Source organism: Rutidosis leptorrhynchoides, chromosome 2 (assembly GCF_046630445.1).
Source record: "Rutidosis leptorrhynchoides isolate AG116_Rl617_1_P2 chromosome 2, CSIRO_AGI_Rlap_v1, whole genome shotgun sequence".
Lineage (NCBI taxonomy): Eukaryota > Viridiplantae > Streptophyta > Magnoliopsida > Asterales > Asteraceae > Rutidosis > Rutidosis leptorrhynchoides.
In genome coordinates, this window is record NC_092334.1 from 375,557,662 (window position 1) to 375,579,935 (window position 22,274).

At 36.4% G+C, this 22,274-nt stretch overlaps 1 protein-coding gene across 1 annotated transcript; it reads right to left on the bottom strand.

Moving 5' to 3' along the window:
- Positions 1-857: 857 nt before the first annotated feature.
- LOC139889001 (serine/threonine-protein phosphatase 7 long form homolog) lies at positions 858-2,964 on the bottom strand. The gene is made up of 3 exons (XM_071871977.1): positions 2,836-2,964; positions 1,869-1,995; positions 858-1,393 (listed from the first exon to the last, which is right to left on the bottom strand). The coding sequence occupies exons 1-3, from the start codon at positions 2,962-2,964 to the stop codon at positions 858-860; spliced, it is 792 nt and encodes a 263-aa protein (XP_071728078.1).
- Between the last annotated feature and the right edge of the window lie 19,310 nt (positions 2,965-22,274).

Consider the following 22,274-nt stretch of genomic DNA (forward strand, 5'->3'; position numbering starts at 1 on the left):
AATCAGCAATTGAAAACTAAAAAAAACACAAAATCACATTCTCAAAAAATGGCCAATGATGAGAACGATGGATGGGAATACCTACTTGATATTGTAGATTCCGATCTCACTCAATCTGTATCAGTTTCAAAACCCACTCAAACCATATTGGTGCCCACCGAGTTGCCACCATTCCCCCGACCTTTAGAGTCCCCCTAACTTAACAGTCAAAAACAAAAGCAACCTATTTCACCACAACAACCTGTTCTTCGCGGTTCCGGGTCTAACAAAAAGAACAAATTATCCTACCGAATCCCTGGACCCGCTGGTGTTTTCCAAGATGCGTATGAACTTCGAAATAACGAGAATAACGTTGTGGATGACATGTGTACGCAAGATTTTGTAAGGGAAATAATCTATAGACCTGAAGCGGATGATTCGTTTACACTGGATCCGTGGCTACGCGCGATGGAGTTTGCATATCCGTACGGAGGTAAACAACAAAATTGTATACTCATTATTGAAACCATAAGCCAACAATTTATGTATATTGTTGTAACTGCAGGTAGATCTGATATAGCGAGCATTTTGAGACAACGTAGATTTTTACCAGCTGATCAAGTTGTTGGTGTCTAGGCGTTAACGCCAAATAAATTATAATACTTAATAAATATTTTGACTTTAACATAGCTTCTATAGTTTCACACCAAATAAATGTTACATGTCTAGGCGTTAACGCCGAAAGTAGGGAGCGATATGTTGACAATACATGTGCTGGCGTATTTTTGTTAGTCCGTTTACCATGCCACCTACATATGAATAACACATACAAATGAATATAGTTACAATAACTAAGGGTTTAAAGTTACAATGATCTCTTACCTAGAACCATAGGGTGCTGGAATAAGTGGAATCTGGTTCGGTGGCAAGTCCTCTGGAATCTTTCGTACATCAGTTCTGAGAATTGGCGCGAGGGATGGAATTCGTTCATACACCCACTGTTGTACTAAAAGTAGCGAACCATTAATGGCCTTGGCTTCATAGTTTGTGGCCGCTTTACACAAATTTCTATAAAGATGTGCGAGAACCGCACTACCCCAACTAATACGATTAGCTGGACTCAAGTCCACGATGGTGTGCAAGAAACTCAAAGGGACATCATACGCATTAGCATCAGAAAATAGAATGCCACCCATCATAGCAAAACTATATACTCTAGCCCGCTGTTGGTGAGACTCGATAGTGTCTCCAACTTCTTCATTCAACTCCGTAATTAAAACGGAAATTAATATCCTCCCTCTACGTATACCCCTATTACCAATAGCCTGACGGGAGATCCCTAAGTACTTTTCAACAAACGGTATCCAATCGCTATCATTTGTTTCATACCAAATACCGGAGAATACATCCCCGTCTATAGGTAAACCAAATAAAACCTGAACGTCTTGCAACGTTACAGTTGCTTCTCCTACAAATATTAATATGGATTATATATATATATATATATATATATATATATATATATATATATATATATATATATATATATATAATATAAACTTGACTAAATTAATATATATATATATATATATATATATATATATATATATATATATATATATATATATATATATATATATATATATATTCGTAAATACTATTTTAAACAATTATGTAATATTATATATTCGTAAATACTATTTTAAACAATTATCTAATAGAAACTTGACTAAACTAATAAATATAAATATAGCGAAGATATAATAATATATATTAAAATAAATGATTAATATATATATATATATATATATATATATATATATATATATATATATATATATATATATATATATATATATATATATATATATAAGGTAATGATTTTGTACCAATCGGTAAATGAAACGTATGCGTCTCCGGGCGCCATCTTTCAATCATAGCAGTAACAAGTGACCAATCCAGTCTTCGTTTACCCAATTTAGCTAGTAAACCCAAACCCACATTATCGAGATACACCTGCACATGCTCATTAATTGTTTCGTTTGGTAGCTGTTTAATATGCTGCCAAAAGCTCAGATCAGCTCTTCGTGGTTTGATCAACGTGTCCTCGTCCAGCTTCTTTGTAAATACCGCGTACGATCTATGATTCCTTTCGGCTTGTAAAAATAATAAAGAACTATCAACCGGCTCCGATCTAGCACGTACTTGGTTCGTTTAAGCCATTTTTTTGATAAAAATTCAAGGATTTTCGAAGTTTTTTTTTTTTTTTTTTTTTCTCAATGGAACTGAATTGTGTGTGAGAACCGAAGTTACAGACTTCAGATTTATACAGAACCAAAACCGAAGTTTGAAACTTCGGTTTTGCCACGTGTCATTATTTTATTCGCCAGTAAAAAATTTCCCGGATTTGTATTTATTGGATAAAATCACAGTTAATGCGGTAGCTGGAAGTTAAAGCAAAACCGAAGTTTGGAACTTCGGTTTTGCCACGTCGCCAATCCAGTCACCAATTCAACGGACAAAATCAATAAAAAACCAAAACCGAACTTCCAAACTTCGGTTTTGACCAAAACCGAACTTTGAAATTCGGTTTTACCATTTTTGCAACGATTTAGTTTCAGTTTCCATTTTTGCAAGTCTGTTCGTAAAAATTACCATTTTAAAAAAAAATTCTCGTAAGTGATCTTCTATTGGATCAAAGTTGAATAAAATATCGTCATCGTCAGAATAATCAAAAGTATCGTTGACGAACTCATCATCATCATCATCATCATCATCATCATCATCATCATCATCATCATCATCATCATCATCATCATCATCATCATCATCATCATCATCATCATTGCTTCTAACAGAGTTGTTACAGTCTAAATTTTCATGGCCATCAAACGTAAACTGCACCAACCTGTTTGTATCTTCTTTAACGCTGACATACGTCATATTATCGTCATCTACTAAATTGACCCATTCATCAATGTTCATTGTATCACAGCGAACATGGATTAGTACCTTCCCCGAACTTAGATTTTGGTTTCCCTCGTCTATATTACAATTTTCCATCTCCAAGATTCTACCCCACCATCCAACAATTTTTTTTAAAGGTATCTTCACTCCAACTAGTAAACGGAACACCTCTAATATCGACCCATAGTAATCTTCCAGATGACCAATGAGCGTTTTCTAGTGCCCGAACGTTGTTACAACATTTATGAAGAGCATGACCTTCATTTTTAAGTATTGTGTTAGCTGCAATTAATGATTCACACACCGCAAGCACATCCATTCCCCCTAGATATTTTAGAGAGAAGTTGCACATCCCTTAAGCTTTGCATAATTCTTCGAATTGGTAAAAAAGTTCCAAACCTTTAAGCTCACATATGATAGATCGCCCCAACAGATTTCGATTATGTTGTAGATCTTTGATGTTAATAGTTCTACCATCCTTGTAGTACATAAAATTGTCGTTCGAAAAACCCTTCTTCTTTTCCTCCTCCTTTTTTGTGAGTTTAACTCTTAGATCTTCCTTTGCATTTCTCGTAACATCACTGAATGCACGACCATCTCTAAAAGCATTTCTATGTTGTTGCTAATCACCTTTAGATGACTTCTTGGCTGGCTCTTTATACGTATTTGTATCATGTTGACCATCAGACGAATTATGGGATGACTCGTCCCTTTCCTTTGCTTTGAAGATCCTTATTGGTTGACCATTGAATGTGATCTTTTCTAGAGTAGTTAACAACCGATCGGCACTTCTGACGTTGCTAAATCTTGCAAAAGTAAATCGATTGCCATTTCTTAATCTCTTCCCAACCAAGTAGACATCTCTAATCTCTCCATGGGGTTTAAAGGATCTCCACAAATCAGCAACCGTCCAACAATCCGGGAAGTTAAAAAACATGAAGGAAGTCAAGTGGATTCCAAATAATCTTGTTAACAAAGTCTACCATTGTACCGTTCTCGCTTACTTGTTGTGCCACCATAGCCTGCATTACTCTCTTTCCTCACATTCTCTCTCACACACCCCATTTTTTTATTCGTTTGCTACAGTTTTCGAGAATCCTTTTTAATCCTGGTATTTTCAACTTGTCCATACAAGTCATAATGTATGTGATTTTAATTATTAGTTAATGTAATTTAAGGGAAATACTAATGACAACTCTTAGGGTTGTTATTAAGAAGTCTTTTAATGCAAAAATAGTTGTATGTTTATAAGTTAAAATGTAGTTTTTTCCATGAAAATAAGTAGTTATTAGAATGTACAATCAAAATCTGCATAGAAAAATTTGTTAATAACAACCCTTAGAGTTGTCATTAGCATTTTCCTCTTAATTAAGAATTAATTGAAATTGAAATAATAAGCTACGTGAATGCCGAATAATGTATTGTTGATTATTTTTAGTTAGAAGTAGGTTAGTTTTGTTTTGTATTGCTTGGTGCAAGGCGAGAAAATGGAGCAGTTTTTCGTTTTCATCAAAGACATTTGAGTTCGTGAACGTTAGATTGCTTATTGGTGTTTGCCATCGACTTCTAGATGGTTTCAAATCTCTTTGATGGTGTTTAGATTGGTTTTCCTCTTTTTTGTTGTAAAAGTTGTTGTTGACATTAGTTCTTTGTAACTTTCGTATTGTTGTCGCCTTTTGTTTTAATAGTGAGCTCTTGTTAGGTTATTTGTTCTGCCGGGCTCGATAGTTTGCGTTGAATGTATATACATTCGTAGCAGTGGCGGAGGTATATATAGATTAAGGGGTCAATTGACAACACTAAAATGATAATATATAGGCTTGATACTTAAATTTTTGGATCGTATGAAATTGACACCAGCCCATTTTTTTCTTATTTAATATTTGACATCAGCCAATTAAAATTTATATACTCTTTACCTTTTTTTAATGGAGTAAAATGTCGGGTGTAATGATTGAAATTGAATTGTATACATTAAATAATGCATAATTCTCATTTGTCAAAATCTAGTTACCTCAATTTCGCATGATTTGGTTATTCTAGTTTATATTAAGGATTTAAGATATAACAATATTACAATATCCCATTATACCTTATATTATTACTCTGTTTATTATTATTATTATAATACTTATATTATTATTATTATTATTATTATTATTATTATTATTATTATTATTATTAAAATTAAAATTTATTATTATTGAAATTGAAATCCCCATCAGATCGGGTATACTGGTTTTTTTCCAAACATGTGCTCGTACTCGAACCCGTAAAAAAGTTTAAAACAATCCACATATCCCTCAGACTCGTATACCCGAACCCGACCCAAAAGTGTCAAATTTCAGGTTTTTCCATCGGATACGAGTTTTTTTTTTCATCCCTACGTTAAAATTTGATACATTTCAATAACGTTTTATGACCCCACTCATTCGAAATTCTGGTTTCGCTACTGGTTCATAGAGAATTTCATTTTTTTGATGAAGCTCTATATCTTGTTAAAAAAAAAAAACTAGTACAAAATTCGCAGAACTTAACTAGTTTCATTAAAATAACTCAACAACTACACAATCAAGCTACATATAGTTAAACATGAGTAGGAAGACAAAGCTCTTTTGTGTTTTAGTTAAACTAATCGATACAACTTTGTTAAACGGTTGCCTAGAACTGGCTAGAACTAAATACATTAGTCTCCTGGGAATTGACAGCATTGACAGTAAGAGGAAATGGTAAGAATACACTTTTTTAGGTGTAGCTATACTAAAGTAGTTGGCCTAACATTGGGTTACCGTAACCAAATTTTTCTTTCTCATTTCTTATGCACTTTTTCTGACTTCATCCAAACTTTTTTACTTTGTTTTCAGTGTGGAGCAAACAGCACCCTCTACTTCTACTTCTAACTAAAGGCGATGAGCCGGCATTGCAAGCAAATAGAGAGCCTTTGCCCATTTGATCGGTTGCGATCCGGAAAGCGTACCGACAGCTTGTAATATTTATGAAATTATGGGGCTTAATGGTTAAAAAGATAATTAAGGGAAATTGGCGATATACATTGTAAGTAGCTAGACGGAGGGTGAATAGTTACTTAGTTGATTTTTACAAAGTTTTTCGATTTAGAATTTGAGATAACTATAGTGTGATTTGATTTTGTTCACAAGTAAAGTAAATGCAAAGATAAGGGATAAGATAACAAACACGGAGATTTATAGTGGTTCAGGAAGACGTTAAGTAATCTTCCTTAATCCACTCCCCAATTTCAACGAATTGAGAGTTTGTTTCACTACGATAATCCACACTCGGTGGAGTGTCCGGATACAACACTAGCTCGTCGATAAGCCGCAACTTATGAACCCTTACGTCCCTTTGAAGAATTCACAATCACCAAATGCTCTTAACACAAGATCCTAATGCTCCAAATTAGTGAAACCTGAACTATCTTTTAGATCCCTTAAAGAAGATAGTTTACAAGTAAACTCACAACTAAGTTTACAATTACTCTTGCTAGAATCACTATAAATAGATTACAATAACATCAGAATGATATCAATAAATATATGAAAATGTAAGTGCAAGAGGTGAGTCTTTAAATGCTCCAAGGCTTGGCTTTTATAGGCAAGATAAATTCAAACCCGTCAGCGTACGGCTCACCTCATGGTCGACCGTGGGTCGACCGTATAGGTCTCTGACCTCTGAATTTGTAGCCGTTTGAGACCTTTAATTTTGTCATTTTTCCCTTATTGGATGGCTGCAAACAGAAGCCAAAAACATCTGAAAAGACCTGCACTACCCCTTTTATCTTGGATGTATTCTTGGAAGTTGAAATTGGCTTAAAAGAGGAAAGTCCCATTGTAATAGTAGTGTGTCATTGATTACTCTTTATGGCAAATGAAGAATTTCGATCATTTGACAACCACAAGCTTCTAAACTTCATATCACAAGTCTTCAAGGATTTTTTCAACATTTGATTGCAATTATATGCATTCATTGGTTACTTGCAACCTTCCAAATAAGACCCATTTGTTTTACATAAAGACTTCTAGGAAGTTACACTAAACACTTATTAACCATGTAAGTAATGTTTAATGGTTAATCAAGTAGAGAGCATCTCTTTAGTTGGGACTTTAATGACCATCTTAATCATATCTATATTTATTTTAGATTTAAAAGGATGGCTTTACAAAAGAACATTTAGCAACACTTATGTGTTTAACATTGATCACAAGCTAAAATGTCATTAAGACGCCATTAGGTGTGATTAACCAAGATTAGCTTTCTAGTGACCAAAACTCATTTGGATATGAATGGGGAAACTACTGTAAGCATGTTAAAAAATGTTTTATAAATTTTAGATGCCCCGAAGTGGTCAAATTTTATTTGATCAAAAATTCGGATAGAGAAAACTGCGATCGACGCACGGTAGACCGTGGAGTCGACCGTGCACCTTGTTCCTCAGAACCAAGGTACAGGACATCCACGATCTGACATACGGTCGACCGTGGACCCAGTTGTAACGACCCTGGATTTTCCAACGTTTAATTAATAATATTTATTATTAATGCTTGTGTTTAATGAATGTATTTTATTACATTTACTTGTTACCGTACATGACTTTTCATGGCCCGACTTGTCTTTGTGACGCACGTACTTTTCACGAATAATATTTTCGAATATTATTTACATTCATGATTAATTATTATTAGTCATTTTAATTAACTAAGGTTACTAGTTAATTACTTGGGCTTTATTTGATTAATTGCATACTTACTTGAACCTGGGCTTTTATTATTTGATATGGACTTGGAAGCCCACCCTACTTTCTTAATGGACTAGTTAGCTCAACATTAAGCTAATGAATTATTAAGAGTAAGATCAAGGATTAATTAATCATGAGGAATCTAGTTACTTATATACTTACACCATTTTCCAACACCAATTTACTTTATTACCACTTCAAGCTCACACCTTTCTCCCATGTTTGAAAGTTAACTTTTGACTTCCCCATTTTGTTCAAAAAAACTGTCCACTATATGCATGGGAGGGAGTTTTTTTTTTTTTTTTTTTTTTTTCTTTCTTCAATTTTTGAAACTTATATGCTAGCTTGTAACTTCATTTTTACACACACATAATACTTACAACTTCTTTTCTCTCTTTTTCTCTCAAACTTTGTAAGTAATAAACTTATTTTCTTTCTTTTCTTTCTTTTAAATTCAAGTTCCATCATCATCATTTACTAGTTACTTGTTGTTAAAGATCAAGTTCTCTAACTTGTATCTTCATGAATCTTGCTTTCTTCCATCTTTTATTTGATGAAGAACCAAGAACAAGAACCTAAACTTGTTAGTTTATGGTTCTACATTTAAATGTTTTCAAGATCTAAAGTTCATAAACTTGATGATCTTCTTTGTGTTCATGTTTTGTAGACTTGAAGCTTACTTTCTTAAGATTCAAACTTTGATTTGAATCTTCTCAAGTATGAAGCAAACATGAACATAATACTTGTAACTTTAATTTATTTCTTCATTTCATTTATTTAAAGTTTGTGATGTTGTTATGTTGGTCGAGTGTTGCTAGTTAATCTTGATCTCATATTTCTTGAAACTAAAAGTTAACTTTATAAGTTCAAGAACATGGAAGTATAACTTTCTAGATATAACTTCATATACTTATGTTGGATCTAAGTTTCTATAGCTTATGGTCTTCTAATTTTATTGTAAATAAGAGTTTACAAGCTTACATACATTTTACTAGTTGAAAATCTAAGTTTCATAACTTATGGTTTCATTAAAGTAAAGATTCAAGTCTTATAACTTAGGATCTAACTTAAGAACACTAGATCTAGACTTTATAGTCTAGGATCTTTAAGATCTAGCTAAGATCTAAGTTCTACAACTTAAGATCTTGATTATTTAGTTTACTTTCAAGTTTGTAGCTTAATATTACTAGTAGAAATCATGTATGTGTCGGATCTAAGATCTTGATGTAACTTTGGTTCATCAAACTACATACAACCCTTAAGTGAGTTGTGCTACATATCTTAGGCTTACACTAGTGTTATGATGGTCAAACCTTGGTTAAGATGATGCAAACCCATCAACGAGTTGTACACTTGAAGCTATATGCATCAAGGATGAGAACCGTGATGAGCATCAAGCACCAAGAACCCACCAGAACACATTTCTTACTGTTTGTGGAACTGATCAGACTACCTGGGCTACTGTAAAGTTGATTTTCAGTTAGTTCGGTTCTATTATATGATTTTCCGTTTAGACCTTGTCTTAATCCGAGTTACGGTTTAGGATCTATGGCCTCCCGAAAGTCACTACACCCTATTAACGTTGTGTTAAAATTTCTGACCTACTCGCACTTAAACCGTCGCCACGGTCAAAAGAATACGAGTTTGGTTCTAGAAATTGGTCAGCCTCTAGGGGACTTATATACGGAGCCAAGGCCACTGGTCTCACCTTATTTCAGTTTTTATAGAGGTCGTGGCGACTGAACGAAGTCAGCCTTTATTTCAAACCCTAGTCTTGACTTGAAACTACTTTACACTTTTGTTTAATGATGAATGATGATGGTACTTAAGACCTAAATTACATACATTTAAACCTTTGGGAACGATTTACTGACTTAGTAACTTTTGACTTAGGTTGAGGACCCTTCCGGACAAACATACTTGCTTACTTTTCCCGAGTCAACTTTACTACTACTTTTCCACTGTGAGTTATATCATACCTTTTTACTTTAACTATTTTGGGAACTGAGAATACATGCGCATTTTACGTTTTACATACTATGCAAGAGTACTTAAACTTTATATATTTGTGGGTTATACAACGGCATAAACTTTCCCCTTAGCTCGGTAACGTTTAGTCATTGGTCTTTGAACCGGTGAACGCGAATCTTAGATATGGATCCATAGGGTTTGACATCCCCACTCGGGCTAGTAGCGCTAGCATTTAACGGGTGTTTAATACTTCGTAAACATACGCACTTGCCAAGTGTACTTTTAGGGGGTGATAAACGTTAAGTTAGTTACCAAGTGTCCACGGTTAAACATATACTTTTCATACTGTTTTGAAACGCTGTTGAAGCACTGAAATCTCGTGGCCTACCTTACATACTGTTATACTTAAACTATAGCTCACCAACCTTTGTGTTGACGTTTTTAAGAATGTTTTTCTCAGGTGCTTAAGGTTGCTTGCTTTCGCTGTTGTACTAGTCATGCCTTGTAGACACCCGCTGCAATTGTTAGAGTTGTCACCGCATGAAACATTTTATTTGCATTCAAACTATGTTACTTTTTGAAACAATAATTTGTAACGATCATTGGGTCACATACTATTACTAATTGCTTCTGTTCATTGAAGCATATTTTTTTTTATTGTAAGACATTTGATGTTGGTTAAGACATCACCTTTATTCATGAATGCAAACTTCTTTTGAAACCGCATATAGTATTTGACCTTGTAATAATCCTGTTGTTGATGATTCGTACACGATGGTTTTGTACGGGGCATCACATTTGGTATCAGAGCCTTGGTTGTAGGGAATTAGGTTGCATTAGTGAGTCTAGACCCAACCGAGTAGGATTCACTAATAGGACTAATCTACAACTTGCTAGTTTACTTGTTTCTGCGGAACTTGCTGCATGTTGCTGCTTACTTTTAGTGCTGTATGCCGTATGCTACTACATGATTTCACTACTGCATGCTATTATCTATTTTCGATTGCATGATACTTGCCGTTATTGCCATGCTACTTACTGTTACACATGATCTAGACTGTCGTAGTTACTTTGCCTAATACGTGCTTGCTTTATGACTTACTGACATGGAAAAAGTTATTTTTCCTTGTTCAGATGTCGGATATTCCACCTGTCATCATTTTGGACAGCGACACAGACTCATCATCCACCTCACCTACCATCGTTGCCGATTCTCAGATTTCGTCGTAGACACCCTCCAGTGACTCAGACGCTTCGTCCTTCGGAGCTAGTAGCCATGCACCCGGCCCAGTGATTACCTCAGACGGAGCCGAGGACCCACCGGAGATTCCAGCTCCACTTGCCCCAGGACCTCCGGAGCCACAACACCATCCCAGTGGTGCTGTGATTCCCGCGGAACTTGGGAAAGGTCCGGTCCGTAATGAGCATAACCATTGGTGCCGACGCCTTTCTGATGGACGTCTCGTACCGATCGGACCCACCAGATACCGACAGATGATAGCCGCCCGAGGAGAGCCACCCGTGCAGCCACCCCCAGCCGATCTAGACGACCCATCATCCGTCGATTCTTCATTCGACGACTCATCCTCTGACGACTCTAGTGACGATGATTCAGATGAGGACCCTGATGATGCACCTGTACAGCCACCCTCCACCCCGCCGAAGAAGCGGTACCGTTTCGATGGTACCGTCATTCCAGGGATTAATGGAGGTCGACCATTCGTTGACGCTCATGGTCGGCGTCGTAGGGTTATCGCCCGTAAGCGGCTTGTGCCGTATCCTGCTGATCCCTTCATCCGTAAGCCTTACCGCTTCGCAGCCTCTACTTCTGGAGCCGGACCGTCTGCACCACCAGCTCCACCAGCACCACCCGTACCGACTGCACCGCCTGCCCCACCATCTCCCTCTGTCGAGGAACTGATGAGGGAGGTGGGGATCCTCCGTGCTCGGGTAACTGAGCTCGAGGACCAGATGTCCCACGTATTGGACATCCCACACCCACCATCACCATAGGACATTTTGTAGTAGATTTCATTATGTAATCTCATTTGTAGTTTTATGTTTCACTTATGTATTGTACGAACCTATGTAGATGTATGCAACTCATTATTAATGAATGGAACTTTGCGTTATTTAATTCTTGCACGGTGTTCTATTTACGTTACTGTATGATGATTCTGTGGTATTTGTACCTAGTTGTATTACTTAATAAACATGTGATGTGTTGATTCATTGTTGGTTACCATATACTGTATTATTACTATTTGAATACCAGATTTTGACTTGAGTCAAAATTTTTGTTTAGAACATCAATGGCCAACGGAAGATCAACACCCACCACAGCCCAAATCTAGGAAATGATCAATGAACGAGTCGCCGCAGCTTTAGCGGAAATGAACCCCCAAGCTCCACCGCCACCAGTTATTCAACCCATTCGTAATGGATGCACATACAAAGAGTTTCAAAGCAGCAAGCCCCACAACTTTAGTGGAACTGAGGGGCCAGTTGGTCTCACTAGGTGGTTTGAGAAATTAGAATCTGTGTTTCGAGTCAGTAACTGCTCAGAGACGAACAAAACCAAGTATGCTTCATGTACGCTGTCTGACGGCGCACGAACTTGGTGGAACACATTTGCTCAAGCAAAGGGTATTGATGAGGCGTTTGCTACCCCATGGGAGGAATTCAAAGGGGCCCTGATTGAGGAATATTACCCTAGGACAGAGATCCAGAAAATGGAGATTGAGTTTATGCAGTTGAAGGTTGTGGGAAACGACCTCGATGGTTACAACCGTAGGTATCTAGAATTAGCCCTGATGTGTCCTACCATGGTTACCCCGGAGTTTAAGCGTATGGAATGGTATTTATGGGGACTTCCTAAGTCCATTAAGGGAAATGTCACCTCGTCTAAGCCACCCAATGTCCTGGAAGCAATGCACATGGCGCATACCCTAATGAACCAAATCATCATCGATGAACTAAAAAAGGCAAAATCCGAAGCGGGTAGTAGTGATAAGCGTAAGTGGGATAACAACAAGGGTAGAGCCTATGATCAAAACCCGGCGAAGCGACATGAGGGTTTCAAAGGAAACAACAACGGTGGGAATCCCAATCCGAACACCAACTCGAACCCCAACTACAAAGGTACTCTACCACAGTGCAAGAGGTGCTACAAGCACCATACCGGGTACTGTAATGTTGTTTGTGAAAAATGCAAAAAGACCGGGCATATTGGCAGGGACTGCAAGATCACCACCATGACTGGGAAGCCGAACCCAAATGGACCGAGAAAGTGTTATGAATGCGGACAGATGGGCCACTTCAGAAATGAGTGTCCCAACAAGCAAAAGGATGGCGGACCACCACGTGGATGAGCTTTCAATGTAAATGCAAGGGATGCTCGTGAGAACCCCGACTTGGTGACAGGTATATTCACTATCAACAATCTATTAGCTTCTGTCCTATTTGATACTGGTGCCGATAGAAGTTATGCATGTAGACACTTTTGCGATAAGATAAATTGGTCGTTAGTTCCTTTAAAGGAGAGTATGCTTGTAGAGGTAGCCAATGGGAAACTTGAGAAAGTTGACCAAATTAGCCGAGGAGCTATTATCAATATAGCTGGTGTGGATTTCGAGATTGACTTAATACCCATTAAGTTGGAAAGTTTTGACGTGATTGTCGGTATGGACTGGTTGACCAAGATACGGGCCGACATTATCTGCGGAGATAAAGCTCTTCGTATACCACACGGAGACGGTAAGCCATTGATTATTTACAGAGAGAGATGTAGCCCGAAACTGAATCTCATTAGTTGTATGAAAGCGCAAAAGATCATGAATAAAGGACGCCTTGCTGTTTTGGCACATGTGAAAACGTTAGAAACTGAGGTGAAGAGCATAGATGACGTAAGAATTGTGAACGAATTTTTCGATGCCTTTCCAGAGGAATTGCCTGGATTACCGCCACCGAGCAGTAGAGTTTCAGATCAATTTAGTGCCAGGAGCTACACCTGTAGCTCGCGCACCTTATCGACTCTCACCTTCCGAGATGCAGGAGTTGCAGAGCCAATTACAAGAACTGCTAGACCGTGGATTTATCCAACCAAGTTTCTTGCCTTGAGGTGCACCTGTTCTATTTGTGAAGAAGAAGGACGGATCATTCCGCATGTGTATCGACTACCGTGAACTCAACAAATTGACGATTAAGAATCGGTATCCTCTTCCCTGAATTGACGATCTTTTTGATCAACTACAAGGATCGAGCGTTTACTCTAAGATCGATTTGCGATCCGGATATCACCAATTGAGGGTGAAAGAGAGCGACATGATGAAGACTGCATTCAGAACTCGTTATGGTCATTATGAGTTTCTTGTGATGCCATTCGGTTTAACCAACGCACCTGCTGTATTCATGGATCTCATGAATTGTGTCTGTAAGCCATACCTGGATAAGTTTGTCATCGTGTTCATAGATGATATCCTTATCTACTCCAAGAGCGAAGAAGAACATGAACAACATCTTCGTCTAGTGTTGGAACTCTTGAGACAAGAGCAACTTTATGCCAAATTCTCCAAGTGTGAATTTTGGTTGAAGGAATTCCAGTTTCTAGGTCATGTTGTGAGCGACCAGGGTATCAAGGTAGATCCCACAAAGATCGAAGCTATCAGTAAGTGAGAAACCCCCACTACTCCGACGCACATTCGCCAATTTTTAGGTCTCGCCAGTTACTACCAAAGGTTTATTGAAGGTTTCTCTCTGATTGCGCGTCCTTTGACCGCGCTGACTCACAAAGGGAAGAAGTTCATTTGGGAACCCGAACAGGAATCTGCATTTCAAACTTTGAAAAAGAAGTTAACCACCGCACCTATCTTATCACTTCCTGAAGGCAGTGACGATTTTGTCATTTATTGCGATGCTTCGAAAAGTGGTTTTGGTTGTGTACTGATGCAACGCACAAAGGTTATCGCTTATGCTTCCCGTCAACTGAAGATTCACGAACGAAACTACACTACTCACGATCTTGAACTTGGAGCCGTTGTCTTCGCATTAAAACTATGGAGACACTATCTTTATGGAACTAAGAGCACTATTTTCACCGATCATAAAAGCCTCCAACACATCTTCGATTAGAAGCAACTGAATATGAGACAGCATCGATGGATCGAGATGCTGAACGACTATGATTGTGAACTTCGTTATCACCCTGGCAAGGCCAATGTTGTGGCTGACGCTTTGAGCCGAAAGGAGAGGATGGCACCTCTTCGTGTTCGGGCACTGAACATCACCATTCATTCGAACCTCAACAGCCAGATCCGAGCAGCCCAAGATGAGGCTCTTAAGGAGGAGAATATATCTCAGGAATACTTGAACATTCTCGTTTCTCGATTTGAAGTTAAGGAGACTGGACTCCAATGCTATGCCGGAAGAATTTGGGTACCTCGTTATGGGGATCTACGGAACCGTATACTTGATGAAGCCCACAAGTCGAGATATTCGATTCATCCAGGAGCCGGTAAAATGTACCATGATCTTAAGGAACAGTATTGGTGGCCGAATCTTAAGAAGGACGTTGCAACTTATGTTGGTAAGTGTTTGACTTGCTCGAAAGTTAAGGCCGAACATCAGAGGCCTTCTGGGTTACTTCAACAACTGGAAATCCCGCAATGGAAGTGGGAGAGGATAACGATGGACTTCATTACTAAGCTACCAAAGATGGTGGGCGGATACGATACCATCTGGGTTATCGTTGACCGTCTCACTAAATCTGCACACTTCTTAGCCATGAAGGAGACAAATACGATGGAGAGACTTGCTCAACTATACATCAAGGAGGTTGTATCTCGTCATGGTGTACCTTTATCAATCATCTCAGATCGTGATCCCCGTTTTGCTTCCAGATTTTGGCGTTCTTTGCAAGAAGCCTTGGGAACACGTCTCGACATGAGCACTGCATATCACCTACAGACCGACGAACAAAGCGAACGCACGATTCAGACTTTGGAAGACATGTTGCGTGCATGTGTCATTGATTTTGGAAAGGCCTGGGAAAGGCATTTTCCACTAGCCGAATTCTCTTACAACAACAGTTATCACTCGAGCATTAATGCCGCACCTTTTGAAGCGTTGTATGGCCGCAAGTGCCGACCTCCTATTTGTTGGGCCGAGGTAGGCGAAACGCAAATCACCAGACCCGAGATAGTCCATGAAACCACTGAGAAGGTTATCCAGATTCAAGCGAGACTCAAGACGGCCCGTGATCGTCAAAAGAGTTATGCCGACCTAAAACGTAAAGACTTTGAATTCAACGTGGGTGACCGTGTAATGTTGAAGGTCACACCTTGGAAAGGTGTGATCCGTTTTGGAAAACGTGGGAAGCTCAACTCACGATACATTGGTCCTTTTGAAATCTTGGAGCATGTTGGACCCGTTGCTTACCGTCTGGATCTTCCAACTCAATTGAGCTCAGTTCATCCTACTTTTCATGTATCAAATTTGAAGAAGTGTCTTGCTGAACCGGAACATGTCATACCTTTGGAGGAACTTACAATTGACGACAAACTCTACTTTGTGGAAGAACCTGTCGAGATTATGGACCGTGAGGTCAAAACTTTAAAACACAACAAGATTTCGATCGTCCGAGTTCGATGGAATGCCAAACGAGGACCTGAGTTTACCTGGGAATGAGAGGATCAAATGATGCAGAAGTATCCTCACCTTTTCCCAACTCCTCCATCTACCTCAGCTTAAAATTTCGGGACGAAATTTTCTTTAACATGTGGGTAATGTAACGACCCTGGATTTTCCAACATTTAATTAATAATATTTATTATTAATGCTTGTGTTTAATGAATGTATTTTATTACATTTACTTGTTACCGTACATGACTTTTCATGGTCCGACTTGTCTTTGTGACGCACGTACTTTTCACGAATAATATTTTCGAATATTATTTACATTCATGATTAATTATTATTAGTCATTTTAATTAACTAAGGTTACTAGTTAATTACTTGGGCTTTATTTGATTAATTGCATACTTACTTGAACTTGGGCTTTTATTATTTGATATGGACTTGGAAGCCCACCCTACTTTCTTAATGGACTAGTTAGCCCAGCATTAAGCTAATGAATTATTAAGAGTAAGATCAAGGATTAATTAATCATGAGGAATCTAGTTACTTATATACTTACACCGTTTTACAACACCAATTTACTTTATTACCACTTCAAGCTCACACCTTTCTCCCATGTTTGAAAGTTAACTTTTGACTTCCCCATTTTGTTCAAAAAAACCGTCCACTATATGCATGGGAGGGAGTTTTTTTTTTTTTTTTTTTCTTTCTTCAATTTTTGATACTTATATGCTAGCTTGTAACTTCATTTTTACACACACATAATACTTACAACTTCTTTTCTCTCTTTTTCTCTCAAACTTTGTAAGTAATAAACTTATTTTCTTTCTTTTCTTTCTTTTAAATTCAAGTTCCATCATCATCATTTACTAGTTACTTGTTGTTTATTGTTGTTAAAGATCAAGTTCTCTAACTTGTATCTTCATGAATCTTGCTTTCTTCCATCTTTTATTTGATGAAGAACCAAGAACAAGAACCTAAACTTGTTAGTTTATGGTTCTACATTTAAATGTTTTCAAGATCTAAAGTTCATAAACTTGATGATCTTCTTTGTGTTCATGTTTTGTAGACTTGAAGCTTACTTTCTTAAGATTCAAACTTTGATTTGAATCTTCTCAAGTATGAAGCAAACATGAACATAATACTTGTAACTTTAATTTATTTCTTCATTTCATTTATTTAAAGTTTGTGATGTTGTTATGTTGGTTAAGTGTTGCTAGTTAATCTTGATCTCATATTTCTTGAAACTAAAAGTTAACTTTATAAGTTCAAGAACATGGAAGTATAACTTTCTAGATATAACTTCATATACTTATGTTGGATCTAAGTTTCTATAGCTTATGGTCTTCTAATTTTATTGTAAATAAGAGTTTACAAGCTTACATACATTTTACTAGTTGAAAATCTAAGTTTCATAACTTATGGTTTCATTAAAGTAAAGATTCAAGTCTTATAACATAGGATCTAACTTAAGAACACTAGATCTAGACTTTATAGTCTAGGATCTTTAAGATCTAGCTAAGATATAAGTTCTACAACTTAAGATCTTGATTATTTAGTTTACTTTCAAGTTTGTAGCTTAATATTACTAGTAGAAATCATGTATGTGTCGGATCTAAGATCTTGATGTAACTTTGGTTCATCAAACTACATACAACCCTTAAGTGAGTTGTGCTACATATCTTAGGCTTACACTAGTGTTATGATGGTCAAACCTTGGTTAAGATGATGCAAACCCATCAACGAGTTGTACACTTGAAGCTATATGCATCAAGGATGAGAACCGTGATGAGCATCAAGCACCAAGAACCCACCGGAACACATTTCTTACTATTTTTGGAATTGATCAGACTACCTGCGCTACTGTAAAGTTGATTTTCAGTTAGTTCGGTTCTATTAGATGATTTTATGTTTAGACCTTGTCTTAATCCGAGTTACGGTTTAGGATCTATGGCCTCCCGAAAGTCACTACACCCTATTAACGTTGTGTTGAAATTTCTGACCTACTCGCACTTAAACCATCGCCATGGTCAAACGAAGATGAGTTTGGTTCTGGAAATTGGTCAGCCTCTAGGGGACTCATATACGGAGCCATGACCACTGGTCTCACCTTATTTCAGTTTTTATAGAGGTCGTGGCGACTGAACGAAGTCAGCCTTTATTTCAAACCCTAGTCTTGACTTGAAACTACTTTACACTTTTTGTTTAATGATGAATGATGATGGTACTTAAGACTTAAATTACATACATTTAAACCTTTGGGAACGATTTAATGACTTAGTAACTTTTGACTTAGGTTGAGGACCCTTCCGGACAAACATACTTGCTTACTTTTCCCGAGTCAACTTTACTACTACTTTTCCACTGTGAGTTATATCATACCTTTTTACTTTAACTATTTTGGGAACTGAGAATACATGCGCATTTTACGTTTTACATACTAGGCACGAGTACTTAAAATTTATATATGTGTGGGTTATACAACGGCATAAACTTTTCCCTTAGCTCGGTAACGGTTAGTCATTGGTCTTTGAACCGGTGAACGCGAATCTTAGATATGGATCTATAGGATTTGACATCCCCACTCGGGCTAGTAGCGCTAGCATTTAATGAGTATTTAATATTTCATAAACATACGCACTCGCCAAGTGTACTTTTAGGGGGTGATAAACGTTAAGTTAGTTACCAAGTGCCCACGGTTAAACATATACTTTTCATACTGTTTTGAAACGCTGTTGAAGCACTGAAATCTCATGGCCTACCTTACATACTATTATACTTAAACTATAGCTCACCAACCTTTGTGTTGACGTTTTTAAGCATGTTTTTCTCAGGTGCTTAAGGTTGCTTGCTTTCGCTGTTGTACTAGTCATGCCTTGTAGACACCCGCTGTGCTTGTTAGAGTTGTCACCGCATGTGAAATGTCCCGTTCTAATTGATTAAAAACGTTCCATATTAATTGATTTCGTTGTGAGGTTTTGACCTCTATATGAGACATTTTTCAAAGATTGCATTCATTTTTAAAACAAACCATAACCTTTATTTCATAAATAAAGGTTTAAAAAGCTTTACGTAGATTATCAAATAATGATAATCTAAAATATCCTGTTTACACATGACCATTACATAATGGTTTACAATACAAATATGTTACATCGAAATCAGTTTCTTGAATGCAGTTTTTACACAATATCATAAAAACATGGACTCCAAATCTTGTCCTTATTTTAGTATGCAACAGCGGAAGCTCTTAGTATTCACCTGAGAATAAACATGCTTTAAACGTCAACAAAAATGTTGGTGAGTTATAGGTTTAACCTATATATATCAAATCGTAACAATAGACCACAAGATTTCATATTTCAATACACATCCCATACATAGAGATAAAAATCATTCATATGGTGAACACCTGGTAACCGACATTAACAAGATGCATATATAAGAATATCCCCATCATTCCGGGACACCCTTCGAATATGATATAAATTTCGAAGTACTATAGCATTTTGTACTTTGGATGGGGCTTGTTAGGCCCAATAGATCTATCTTTAGGATTCGCGTCAATTAGGGTGTCTGTTCCCTAATTCTTAGATTACCAGACTTAATAAAAAGGGGCATATTCGATTTCGATAATTCAACTATAGAATGTAGTTTCACGTACTTGTGTCTATTTTGTAAATCATTTATAAAACCTGCATGTATTCTCATCCCAAAAATATTAGATTTTAAAAGTGGGACTATAACTCACTTTCACAGATTTTTACTTCGTCGGGAAGTAAGACTTGACCACTGGTTGATTCACGAACCTATAACAATATATACATATATATCAAAGTATGTTCAAAATATATTTACAACACTTTTAATATATTTTGATGTTTTAAGTTTATTAAGTCAGCTGTCCTCATTAGTAACCTACAACTAGTTGTCCACAGTTACATGTACAGAAATAAATCGATAAATATGATCTTGAATCAATCCACGACCCAGTGTATACGTATCTCAGTATTGATCACAACTCAAACTATATATATTTTGGAATCAACCTCAACCCTGTATAGCTAACTCCAACATTCACATATAGATATAGAACATGTGTTTAGTTGATTTTAAAAGTCAAGTTAGAAGGATTAACTTTTATTTGCGAACAAGTTTAGAATTAACTAAACTATGTTCTAGTGATTACAAGTTTAAACCTTCGAATAAGATAGCTTTATATGTATGAATCGAATGATGTTATGAACATCATTACTACCTCAAGTTCCTTGGATAAACCTACTGGAAATGAGAAAAATAGATCTAGCTTCAAAGGATCCTTGGATGGCTTGAAAGTTCTTGAAGCAGAATCATGACACGAAAACAATTTCAAGTAAGATTTTCACTCGAAATAAGATTGTTATAGTTATAGAAATTGAATTAAAGTTTGAATATGATTATTACCTTGTATTAGAAAGATAACCTACTATAAGTAACAAAGGTTTCTTGATCTTGGATGATTACTTGGAATGGATTTAGAAAACTTGGAAGTAAACTTGCAATCTTGGAAGTATTCTTGATTTTATGAAACTAGAACATTTGGAATTTATGAAGAACACTTAGAACTTGAAGATAGAACTTGAGAGAGATCCAATTAGATGAAGAAAATTGAAGAATAAAAGTGTTTGTAGGTGTTTTTGGTCGTTGGTGTATGGATTAGATATAAAGGATATGTAATTTTGTTTTCATGTAAATAAGTCATGAATGATTACTCATATTTTTGTAATTTTATGAGATATTTCATGCTAGTTGCCAAATGATGGTTCCCACATGTGTTAGGTAACTCACATGGGTTGCTAAGAGCTGATCATTGGAGTGTATATACCAATAGCACATACATCTAAAAGCTGTGTATTGTACGAGTACGAATACGAGTGCATACGAGTAGAATTGTTGATGAAACTGAACGAGGATGTAATTGTAAGCATTTTTGTTAAGTAGAAGTATTTTGATAAGTGTCTTGAAGTCTTTCAAAAGTGTATGAATACATATTAAAACACTACATGTATATACATTTTAACTGAGTCGTTAAGTCATCGTTAGTCGTTACATGTAAATGTTGTTTTGAAACCTTTAGGTTAACGATCTTGTTGAATGTTGTTAACCCATTGTTTATTATAACAAATTAGATGTTAAATTGTTATATTATCATGATATTATGATATATAATATATCTTAGTATGATATATATACAATATATAATATATCTTAGTATGATATATATACAGTTAAATGTCGTTACAACGATAATCGTTACATATATGTCTCGTTTCGAAATCATTAAGTTAGTAGTCTTATTTTTACATATGTATTTCATTGTTAATACACTTAATAATATATTTACTTATCATTTAATATAATTAACCAAGTGTATCAATATCTTAATATGATTCATATGTACCTAGTAAGACGTTGTTATAACGATAATCGTTATATATATCGTTTTCGAGTTTCTTAAATTAATAGTCTCATTTTTATGTATATAACTCATTGTTAAAATACCTAATGAGATACATACTTATAATAAAATCATGTTAACTATATATATAACCATATATATGTCATCGTATAATTTTTACAAGTTTTAACGTTCGTGAATCACCGGTCAACTTGGGTGGTCAATTGTCTATATGAAACCTATTTCAATTAATCAAGTCTTAACAAGTTTGATTGCTTAACATGTTGGAAACACTTAATCATGTAAATAACAATTTCATTTAATATATATAAACATGGAAAAGTTCGGGTCACTACAGTACCTACCCGTTAAATTAATTTCGTCCCGAAATTTTAAGCAGTTGGAGGTGTTGACGTATCTTCTGGAAATAAATGCGGGTATTTCTTCTTCATCTGATCTTCACGCTCCCAGGTGAACTCGGGTCCTCTACGAGCATTCAATCGAACCTTAACAATCTGTATCTTGTTTTGTTTA